General features: G+C 34.0%; 1 protein-coding gene across 2 annotated transcripts in view; it reads left to right on the top strand.

The window, feature by feature from the left end:
* The first annotated feature begins 5,998 nt into the window (after window positions 1-5,998).
* LOC113110879 (E3 ubiquitin-protein ligase TRIM62) overlaps window positions 5,999-12,544 on the top strand; it is a 52,561-nt gene continuing 46,015 nt past the window's right edge. The window contains exons 1-2 of one of the 2 annotated variants that reach the window (XM_026275144.1): window positions 5,999-6,248; window positions 7,369-7,880. In XM_026275144.1, coding sequence (XP_026130929.1) covers window positions 7,473-7,880 — 408 coding nt within the window. In that variant the 5' untranslated portion in view covers window positions 5,999-6,248; window positions 7,369-7,472. The remainder of the gene's footprint in view (window positions 6,249-7,368; window positions 7,881-12,544) is intronic. The other variant, XM_026275145.1, reaches the window with a different exon arrangement.

Raw genomic sequence — 12,544 nt, 5'->3', positions numbered from 1 at the left:
AGCATAAATGGCTGCCCACTGCTCCGGGTGTGTGCTCACAGTGTGTGTGTGTGTGTGTGTGTTCACTGCTCTTTGTGTGCATTTCGGATGGGTTAAATGCAGAGCACAAATTCTGAGTATGGGTCACCATACTTGGCTGAATGTCACTTCACTCACTATATTTTCAGCTGTTTCACACTTTTTTGTTATGTATATAATTCCATATATAATTCCACATGTGTTGATTCATAGTTTTGATGCCTTCAGTGTGAATCTACAATTTTCATAGTCATGAAAACTTTACTTTATATATATATAGTTTTATATTGATTATTTTTCTCCACAGTTTTTATTTATTAATTTCCATTGAAAAAAAAAACTACTTTTTTAATGTATACATTTTATTGTTTTGCCATTGTCCCAGATCCAGACTTTCAGAAGAATATAAAAATGAAAATATATATTTTTTTTTTTCAAGAAATTAGATAATAAAAATGAATACTGTGTCTATGAATAATTTTTATTTTGTGTATTGGGCATGGTAAAAAAAATATATATATTTGTCTTCCAGTTTTAAAGTATATAATAAAAAATACATAAATAATTTTGAAGACACCTGGTGCCACACTCTAATCAGCTAAATAACTCAAAACGCCTGCAAAGCCTGTAAATGGTCTCTCAGTCTAGTTCTGTAGGCTACACAATCATGGGGAAGACTGCTGAGTAGACAGTTGTCCAAAAGACGACCATTGACACCTTGCACAAGGAGGGCAAGACACAAGGTCATTGGAAAAGAGGTCGGCTGTTCACAGAGCTCTGTGTCCAAGCACATTAATAGAGAGGTGAAGGGAAGGAAAAGATGTGGTAGAAAAAAAGTGTACAAGCAATAGGGATAACCGCACCCTGGAGAGGATTGTGAAATGAAAACCATTCAAAAATGTGGGGGAGATTCACAAAGAGTGGACTGCAGCTGGAGTCAGTGCTTCAAGAACCACTACACACAGATGTACGCAAGACATGGGTTTCAGCTGTCTTAGCCACTCTTTAACAACAGACAGCATCAGAAGCGTCTGGCTTCAAAAAGGACTGGACTGCTGCTGAGTGGTCCAAAGTTATGTTCTCTGATGAAAGTACATTTTGCATTGCCTTTGGAAATCAGGGTCCCAGAGTCTGGAGGAAGAGAGGAGAGGCACACAATTCACGTTGCTTGAGGTCCAGTGTAAAGTTTCTATAGTCAGTGATGGTTTGCAGTGCCATCTCATCTGCTGTTTTTTTCTAAGGTCCAAGGTCAACGCAGCCTTATACCAGGAAGTTTTAGAGCACTTCATGCTTCCTGCTGCAATTTGGCACCTGCACACAGTGCCAAAGCTAGCAGTACCTGGTTTAAGGACCATGGTATCCATGTTCTTGATTGATCAGCAAACTCACCTGACCTTAACACCACAGAAAATCTATGATTAACCATTTGGCAGCAATATATAAAGTATATGTGTGTGTATGTGTGTGTGTGTGTGTGTGTGTATATAAACAGTACAGACCAAAAGTTTGGAAACATTACTATTTTTAATGTTTTTGAAAGAAGTTTCTTCTGCTCATCAAGCCTGCATTTATTTGATCAAAAATACAGGAAAAAACTGTAGTATTGTGAAATATTATTACAACTTAAAAGAATAGTTTTCTATTTGAATATACTTTAAAAAAAATATTCCTGTGATGCAAAGCTGAATTTTCAGCATCATTACTCCAGCCTTCAGTGTCACATGTAACATCCAGTCTATCACATGATCATTTAGAAATCATTCTAATATTCTGATTTATTATGAGTGTTGGAAACAGTTCTGCTGTCTAATATATTTGATGAATAAAAGGTTAAAAAGAAATGCATCTATTCAAATGATTCAAATTCTAATAATATATTTTCTTAACTATCACTTTTTATCAATTTAACACATCCGTGCTGAATAAAAGTATTTATTTAAAAGAAAGAAAAAAAAATGACTAACCCCAAATTACTGACCAGTAGTGCATATTGTAATTACAAATAATTTATATTTTAAAAACATTTTTTTTTTTTTACTTTTTATTCATCAAAGTATCCATAAAAAGTATCACATGTTCTGAAAAAATATTAAGCAGCAGAACTGTTTCCAACTTTGATAATGAATCATCATATTAGAATGATTTCTAAAGGATCATGTGATAATGATCCTAAAATTCAGCTTTGCATCACAGAAATAAATTATAATTTAAAGTATAAATTAAAAACAAACAATTATTTTAAATAGTAATAATATATCACAATATTAGATTTTTTTCCTGTATTTTTGATCGAATAAATGCAGGCTTGATGAGCAGAAGAAACTTCTTTCAAAAACATTAAAAATAGTAATGTTTCCAAACTTTTGGTCTGTACTGTTTATATATATATATATATATATATATATATATATATGTGTGTGTGTGTGTGTGTGTGTGTGTGTGTGTGTGTGTGTGTGTGTGTACTGTATATGTATGTATATATAAAATTCTAACAAAACATATATATATATATATATATATATATATATATATATATATATATATATATATATATATATATATATATATATATATATATATATATATATATATATATATATATATATATATATATATATATATATATATATATATATATTCAATTGTAATTTAAGGAAGATTATATACATAAAATCAGAAAATTATAATTTAATAAAATAATGTGTGTGTGTGTGTGTAAGCCCTTCAGTTTAGTTCCATCACAGAATAAATGACAAATTGCGATGTGACATTAAAAATGACTTGGGATGGATTCAGAAAAAAGTTCCACTGTTGGACATTGAGAGTGGACAGCTTCAATAAACTAGCACACATGTGAAATTTTATTTTCTAACAGAGCGCACAGAGCCATCAGTGCATACTGAAACCCCAGATGTGCTTGGCAGTGAGTCATTTTAGTAAGTTGCATTCTCCATTCGAATCCATCCCTGTGGTGAAAGCACAGCAATATGTTAAAACAATGATTATGAGTAAGCAAACAGCAGAGATAGCATTCTGTTTGTGGGAAATGGCTGCTTTGCACTGCACTCTGTGACAGGAAATCCTGACATCAGGTTGAGGTAAAGAAGCAAACCAACGGTCTACCCATTAAAGCACACCGCTTCTCCAATGCAATGTGTGCAAGCTATGAATGAATTCTGATAGTATCTTTGTTGCACAGTTTCATAATAAACGCATGGGTTGTTGCACATACTGATTGCTGTGCAACTGTGAGATGCAAACAATGAACGTGAACCACAGAACCTCAGATTTTTCACACACTGAAACTACACTAATAAACAAGGCCTAGTGTTGATGAATGTGTCTGATAAGTGCAGGAAATTTATGAATCAGCAGTTCTTCTTGTAAAGTGCATGGGGAAAGATGTAGAAGATCCTTATTTCTTTTGGCTTTGTTAAATGTGTTTTGACACAAGTCAAACCATGAGCACTAAAATAACTCAGCAAAAGGTTTGGTGATCAAAGGTCAATTTCTTAAGTGAGACGTCAGGCAGTGTCGGGAAATGTGGTGCATGAGCAAAGCAATGTTTTTTTTTTAGAAAGCACTTTGACAATAAGGACATTAATTCAGTCATACAGTTGACCAGTGACGCACCATGAGGGTTTTGAGCTAAACTTGTTCTGATAACCTGCTGCGTTCATAAGTAGGAAGAATGTAAAAGTTAGACATAAAAAAAAGAAAACCGTGAACATAAATTAAAACCAGTACAAATTCTATCATGATGTATAAATATTTTTTTTTCTCCACCTTAATTTTATTTTTATTTTATAAAATTGCTATAATATGATATATAATATTATATAACTATTAATAGATAATTATTATGTATGGAGGGACAAAGGACTCAAAATTAAATACATTTTGAAATATATACTTTAGAAATACATTTTGAAATACATAATTAAATAATTAATAACTGTCACCCGTCCCGTATACGGGATGCCTACATTTACTTCACTATCTAATCTAATCTTGACAAACTATATATCATTGGAAAGGTCTAGGACTCCCAAATATATATTTTACCAATGTTTTTTTGTTAAAAATTATGTAGGAAAAGTAATCGATTAATTTATGACAAGAGTGCACCCTCAAAAATCTACATTATAACAGGAGTTTTGACATTTGTTTTAAAAAAAAGAACTAAAGATCTCAAAATTCCTCCTTTAAAACCCATTTTAAAATCAAACATTGCAATACCATGTGAATTCAATATCATGTTACAAAATGTTTTCAATCATGAATTGTACAAATTTAAGTTTGAATCATGCACTATAAAGTCTATGCTAAAAAATGTGAGTGGCAGTTAAGGGGTTAAATGCATACAAATAAATAAATATTCATTCATTCATTAATTTATGTAATTACTTGTGCATTTATTTATTTAATGATCCATTTTTTATTATTTCATTTTGAGGAATTTGGTCATCCATGCGTATGTGTTTGTGTGTATATATAATTCCAGTGAGGTCTATACACCTAAACAAAAGCTGAAAATATTCATTGCTGATTATGGAAACCAACTAAATCAAAACATGCTGCGATTCTTTCTGATCACTGGTTTGTCTATACTTTAGCATTGTGTTAAATGAAATACTTAAAATGTAATAATTATTTTTTAGATGTTTTCTTTAGTTTACCAGTACAAATACTCCCATGATGTATAAATGAATTAGCATTTTCATCTTTTAATTTATTTTTCCTCCCCCTTATACGTTTATTAATATAAGTTTATTATTTATTTTAAAATATTTATATTATATGATATATTATATAATATTATATGTTTATTACATTTACATTTACATTTAATCATTTAGCAGATGCTTTTATCCAAAGCGACTTACACATGTAAGTGCTAAAGTGCTAGTATTAGTTTGTTAGGTGCATGTGAAAAAGATGAGTCTTTAGATGTTTCTTGAAAATGAGTAAAGACTCAGTTGTATGAATTGAGATTGGGAGGTCATTCCACCAGCTGGCCACAGTCCAGGAAAAGGTCCGTGAGAGTGATTTTGAACTTCTTTGGGATGGTACCACAAGGTGTCATTCACTTGTAGAGCACAAATTTCTGGAGGGCACATAAGATTTAACCAGTGAGGTATGTTGGTGCCGTGCCAATGTTCATCTTTTAGGCAAGCATCAGTACCTTGAATTTGATGCGAGCTGCTACTGGTAGCCAGTGTAACCTGATGAGGAGAGGAGTAACATGAGCTTTTTTTGGCTCATTGAAGACAACCCTCGCTGCTGCATTCTGGATCAATTGTAGAGGCTTGACAGTACATATTTATTTAACAGTTAATTATTATTTTCTTTATTAATAATTCTTTATTATTTTAAAATAAACATTATACTATTTAATAAACAAAATTAACAAATAAATAAAAAATATATAATATTTATAGTTATGGATAATAATAATGTAATTATTATTTAATATAATAACGAATAATATACAGTAAGTGTGTTCGGGTGTGTGTGTGTGTATTATATAATTTATTAATCTAATATTTATAATATAATTCCATTGAAGTCTATGCACCTGAACAAAACTGACAATATGCAGATTAAGAGCACCATAAAGTAAAATAAAACACGCTGTGATTCTTTCTGATGATTGGTTTGACTATACTTTATAATCATGTTAAATGAAAAACTTCAAACGTTATAATTATTTTTAGATGTTTTCTTTAATTTAAACAATGTACTAGCATACCGACCTCACTACAAACACACGCCAGCAGAGTGCGAGCAATCACTCTTAAATTATCATATGCTCATCTCTGCCAATGATGAGGACGCCAGGGCTGTACCATCACAGCAGCGGGAGGGGTTCAGCTTCACTCGTATAAAAACGTCCCATATCCTTCACAAATCCAGCCCAGATGACAAACGCAACTGAGAGGTGTGTATTTAACTTAATTTTCTTACAGTACAAATCAAAGTCCCGAGGGAGCTGTCTTATCTTGCCATCTGTTGAGCGTGTGTGTCCCCTGTGGAGTTGGTTCGCTCCGTTGCTGTGCGCCTCTGGATTGAGAGTAGAGCAGAGCGATCGAGAGGAGCTGTGCGTGCGGTCGCTCTTCAGCTTTGAACGGTCTGACCTGATGAAAATGTTTCATTAAAACCACGACCTGCTCTTTCAATTATGTGACAGTCGGCTGTTTCCACAGTACAACGCGTCTGGACCGCTTAGGGTAAGTTAGTATAGTGAGAATGTCCGTTTTTGGAGAGGACCTAAAAGATAGGAAATCTGTTTACACATCTTGCTAGCTGGCTAATTATTTAGCAGCCGGCTTGGATAAACAGTAAAAAGAAAACAATGGAAAAAGGGAAGATAAACTATTTGAAAAGCTGTCTTAAAAACAAATCAGTGATATTTCTAACTTTTCTGCAATTGTCACGGTGTACAAGAGCTTTCTGATGTCTAAACCGCTGATTTAAATGGACTAGAGTGGAAGTCTACGGTGACAGTATTTATAACCTAATTTTGAGAATTAATGATTTGCATTTAGCAAATTAAAATGTATTTTGATCACTTCAGATTCGTAATATTAAATTCAGTGGAAGTCGATGGTAACAGAGTGGCAGCGTGTATAAATTGAATGATTTTATCAAGTTTTTAATTAGTAAGTAGCGAGGGAATATAATGTTGAAAGATTTCTGATTTTTTTTTTGTGTGTGTGTTTTTACACGATTATGGATTCCCAAATCTATGAGAAAATAAATATAAATTAAATTAAAAAAATTAAATAAACAAATATATTTTATAATAGGAAAATATTACATATAAAGAAAAAAAGTAAAATTAAATACAGAAAATTGTACAAAGGAAAAGGCATTGCAAAATAAATTCATAAAAAATTATTTGTATAAAGACATTTAGTCATTCTTTCATTCAAAGAAAGGTTTGGTCTTCATTTATACAAGTTATTCATTTGATTCTTAGTTAAGTCTGTTGTGACTGCATGACATCTGTATAAAATTATTTTAGAAATGAATGTCTTTAATTAGCCAGGCAGTATACTTTTACATTCTTAAATGAAAATTTAATATTTTTTTATAAGGTACTATTGAATCTTGCAGAATGAGTCCAAAAAGAGAATATTTCTATTTTTAATTAAGGAGTATTGACATTTTATTGTCTACTTTCAATCAGATTTATCTGCATTTGCTGATAAGTTCATGATAATCTAGGACAAAGTTCATGTCTAAAGCCTTTATACCTGATCATCCGAGTGTCTAATATCAAACTTATCAAAGTATGCCTGTTGCAGAACCATCTTTACAGTGTCTGTCTTACTTATTCTTTTTCAGGAATCAGTCGAGGAACATTTTCAAGCCTCAAAGAGCCCAGCTGATTCAGGGTTTGTGCGTCCTGCTACCTGCACAGTGCGAGACCGACCCCTCCGTAAATTCAAATGGCTTGCTGTTTGAAGGACGAACTCTTGTGTTCCATTTGCCTGAGCATTTATCAAGACCCTGTCAGTTTCGGCTGCGAGCACTACTTCTGCCGTAAGTGCATCACTGAGCACTGGAGCAGACAGGAGCATCACGGGATGCGAGACTGCCCGGAGTGCAGGAGGACCTTCACGGATCCCCTTCTGTCCCCGAGCCTAAAGCTCTCCAACATCGTGGAGAGGTATGCCGCTTTCCCTCTGGACGCCATCCTGAACGCCCAGAGGAACTCGTACCCATGCAAGGACCATGAAAAGGTCAAGCTCTTCTGCTTAAGTGACAAGAGCTTGGTGTGCTTCTTCTGTGATGAGCCTGCCTTACACGAACAGCACCAAGTCACCACCGTTGACGAGGCTTATGAGGAAATACAGGTCTGTTTGTATGCCACTAAAGCTCTTACAGTTTCCATCTGCATAATATGTGATGATAAACTCACATGTGTTACCGTTCTTTTTTTATGGGTTGCGTTCCAGTTCTTAGAAGTAATTACAATAACTTAAGGGTGACATAATGTAAATGGTTTAGAATCTTTAAATGTGCTGTTGTCATTGGGAGGGTTTCTGATTACCATGATCAAGAATGAGGTGTGGATTTTAGTGTCCAAAGCCACATTTCATTTATTTAGAAATGACATGGGTCAATCTTTTGTTCATGAGTCGCATTACCATTTTCATAATTGTCAGAATATCAACGGTTAACACTGTTTTTTTCTGTTCAGTTTATCTGCTACATATAGTGTCTCTTTCTTCATCTCTGCTTGGAGATGCATGGGAAAATTAGTGCAGAAATATGCACGAGTTCATTCTAGATCTGTTTGGGTTTTACTTTTATTATTGGCAGAGGCCTGGAATAATATCTGTGTTTGTTTAATCCAAACAGCTGTTCTGGAGAGATATTAATGAAGCGCGTCCCAGTTATTTACCTTACGAGCTTGGAAATGGTGTTGAAAATGTACTTTTCCCCCTCACTGTACTACTTTTATAATGATTCAGTTTTGCAGTTAGGTTGTTCGAGTGCATTCAGGGCTTTATGTTGTTACTCAAATGCTTTTCATGTAACTTATTTAGTCGAGGCAGGCCTCTTTGTTAGCTTCTCTTTATTCAGAGTACTTCCTGGTCTCTACAGCCAGTCATCGCCGGTCTGTAAATACTGTTATTTAGCCATTGGTTGTAAACTGGAAGAATAGGTCAACTTCTTTCTACATTTTACGGTTTATCTGGTGTGCACAAATGCAAGCTCTGTCTTTGAAGCCTAATTCAATCATACTTGTTCAGAGATGTCCATTTTTGTTTATTCATGTTTATTTAATATAGTGTTTTGATTTAAAGTATTCAACCAGTGGACATGTACAAAGCCGGACATTTGCATTTCACAAATATTACACAAGCATCACAATCTTACACCCCGCTCCCCCACCCCCTTAAGTTCATTGCATAACCCTTTTCAACTTGAGTATAGATAGATAGATATAAGATGCATGATTATTTTTTTGCTGTATTGAGTGATATTTTAATTCTAAAACACAACAACTTGTACAATTAAAGGTTTAATTAGATGTTTATGTTTATAGTAATGTTGATGTGAGGCTCTACATAAATGGATGCAATGGAATTGATGGAATCGTAATACCAAGTTAATTTTGTGGCTGTTGCCATAAATAGACCTGCCTTTTATCATATTGGACTCAGCATGTCCAATACGTCTGATAACACATCAGAGGTGGCTAAAAGTGACACTTGCGTTCAGTGTGGCTTGGCTTTATCTGTAGGACTTTTTATTGTCTGGAAGTGAGTAGGTACTTGAGTGACACAGATTCAATTAAGACAATCAAGCCCAAGTGAAGTGTTTGAGTGGAACAGCTTTATACACAACCTGACTTTAAATTTAGAACATGAACGTGAGATGACATTATAAAAATGTTGCTTTGTAATAATAGTAAACCAAGTAGGAGTCCTCTATCCGTAATGTTGCTTGCTTAAGCGAAAAACTTGTCTAGTCTGAGTGTTTTAGGTTAAAATCATCTTGATTTGATTCTTAAGACTTATTTTAAGACATTAATCAGATGACTGGAGTGGTGTGGATTATTGTGATGTTTTTATCAGATGTTTGGACTCATTCTGACGGCACCCATTCACTGCAGAGGATCCATTGGTGAGGAAATTATGTAATGCTCCATTTCTCCATGATAATTCCCATGGAGTAACAAACCTGTATCTTGGATGGCCTGAGGATGATTCATTTTTGGACACGCTGTTTTAATTATTTCCATGCATGTTTTAAGTCATAATCATCATTTTTGGTCAAATTGAGTTCTTCAGAGACCTTCACCTTTTGTAGTCAGCGCAGCAGAAGGGTTAAACACTTCTAAACTCTTGTTGGGGAATTAATTGGAGCTCCATGCTGCAGTTGTCAGACAATTAGCAGCGGCCTCCTTAGAGACACTGTCCAGGGACAGACTTTATTCCGTTTCAAGTCTTTTGAGATGCACACACTGAGGGACGCGTTTTTAAATGGCTCAGAGATACACACTGAAAGCCTCTGTCAAGAACAAATACTCCCCATGAGAAATCGCATACGCTCTAATGCCAAGTGTGCACTTTATACACACGTTTTTCCACAGTTTACTCCAACACCACAAAGAGCAAATTGCTAGGGAATTCCTGGGCAGCTCTTGGGTGCAAATGAAACCGTTTATCCTCAACAAAGCCTTTTGGCTAAATGAGGTAATGTGTTGGCGTGTTGGATAGGGTTTCATAAGATGTGGCATTACATGGGAATGAATAAAGCCCTCGTAAGATTTATTCTCTTAGCACTAACATGAGAAAAGTGTAGCTGAGAAGCTTATTTCTTTTTGAGGAAAAACATCTGCAGTTACACTAACTTTTATTTGGTGATAAATTATGCTAAATTATGCATTTTGAATGTATTCATCATAAGCAGTGGCTAATGTTTATTTTCTGTTTTTCCAGATACATATTTTACTGACTTCCATTGACAAGTACTGATTGTGCACATTAGTCATTGGTTTTGTAAATTGACTGAACTTTGTTTATTTCACATTGATTAATTATATATATAAGAAGTGTAAGAATCCACAAAAATGTTAATTGTGTATATTATTTTCTGGCATTGTATTTTTTTATATTTTGAAAATGAAGAACTTTTTTTTTTTTCAGTAAGCTCTTCTTCCTTTTGCTCTTATGGGCTTCTGTGATAATGTTATGCTTTTTAAGCTCGTATAGCTTTTTTTGTTGTCGTTTGATGTTTCCTGCTACCAGATGTCTCTGGTTTTATATGACACTAATTTCAGTGATCTAGTGAATTAGATTTCTTTTTTTTAAGAAGATCATACACAGGCGGCACAAATCTGAACCTCCATCAACAAATGACTTGCCAAGTCGACAATAGATCACTCTACTTAGACTGAGCCTGTGTTTCAGTGAGAATAGAGGGCTCATTGTCTGCACTGAAACAGACTTAAGCTGTCATTTTTTATTTGAAGTGCCACTGTTCAATGCTTTTATTAGATTTAAAAGATGGCCAACTGACTGCAGATGTCAGCACTCGCAGGACAGAAACTTTGATGATATTGTATAGTCTCAATCTTTTAGAATGATGTATTACCATTGGTTGACCACTTTAGCTGATTACTTGCATCATTACTATATCATATAATGATATAAATTATATATTGCTCTTTTTGTTGTTTTTGATTGCTTCCACTGTCCTCATTTGTAAGTTGCTTTGGATAAAAGCGTCTGCTTAATGAATAAATATATAATATATGTAAATGAATAAATATTTATAATGCTATGTGTATATTAGCATCAAATTGGCCATTGGCCAACCTGCTCTTCTTCAGTATTCTTGCTCTCATCCTCTTGTTTTTTCATTTGAGTCTATAGTTTTTTACAAGTCCCTTTTCTCTTCATCAGTCTCCCGCTCTCGTAGTGTCTGTCTATCTTTCGCTTTTCTTGTTCATGCCCCATCTCTCATGTTGTAATGGCACCTTTAGAGTTCAGACACCTCTGTTTCAGCCAGTGATTGAGTAGAGGCTGAGGGAAATAGGCTGCTGGAGAGGGAAATAAAAAATCTGTGTGGGTGTTCCATCAGCGCTGCAGACCTGTGCCAGATACGGAGCGTTATTTAGGTGTAACGCAAAGGTTTACTGTTTCTTGTTTTACGTCATGCAATTTTGTTTTGTGCACACAAATGCTTCTTGTTGCAAATTAATGAGAAAATTCTGTTTTACCAAGAAATAATTATAGCACTTTACAGTAAGGTCTCTTTTGTTAATAATTAAATGAGTTGTTCACCCAAACATGAAAATTAGCTGAAAATGTACTCGCTCTCAGGCCACCCCAGATGGAGATGAGTTTGTTTCTTTGTCAGAACAGATTTGGGGAAATTTTGCACTACATCACTTGCTCAGCAGTGTTTCCTCTGCAGTAAATGGGTGTCATCAGAATAAAAAAAAAAAAAAAAAAACATCACAATATTCCACATTTAATCCTGGCCAAAACACGAGTCCATAATCCATAAAAATCGACCCACATACTACTCTGGACTGTTTTTGCTTGTTAACAATGCTTGATCTATGCATGTTTATCTCCTGATTCAGATAAATTGACCTTTTCACTAGAGAAAGCAATATTAGGGATAGAGGTAATTGAGATCAAAATGTAAATATTGAGATTAACATTATAAATACTGCAGCATTTTGAAATCTTAAAGTATTGTTTAATGTTAGTTCATGATAACTAATATAATTAACAAAAAAAAAAAAAAAAAAACTTATTGTAAAGTTAATGTTAATGGATTAAAAAAAGTCTACTAGGGATTTTCATTTAGGTTATTTTTCCCAACCGACGCTCATTAACTGATTATTAACCGTTAATCGACAAGATCGGTTTTAAATTTGAATTGAATTAAATTAGAAACGGTAAGTGTCTGTGACCCGTTAAAAATACTAACATTTGTTTCCCGGGGATTAATTTTACATGCACAGAAAGCAACAAACAACCGAACATAAGGA

The sequence above is a fragment of the Carassius auratus genome, chromosome 11 (assembly GCF_003368295.1).
Source record: "Carassius auratus strain Wakin chromosome 11, ASM336829v1, whole genome shotgun sequence".
Taxonomy (NCBI): domain Eukaryota; kingdom Metazoa; phylum Chordata; class Actinopteri; order Cypriniformes; family Cyprinidae; genus Carassius; species Carassius auratus.
Note: the sequence above shows the minus strand (reverse complement) of the source record. Positions and strands in the feature narration are given on the sequence as shown.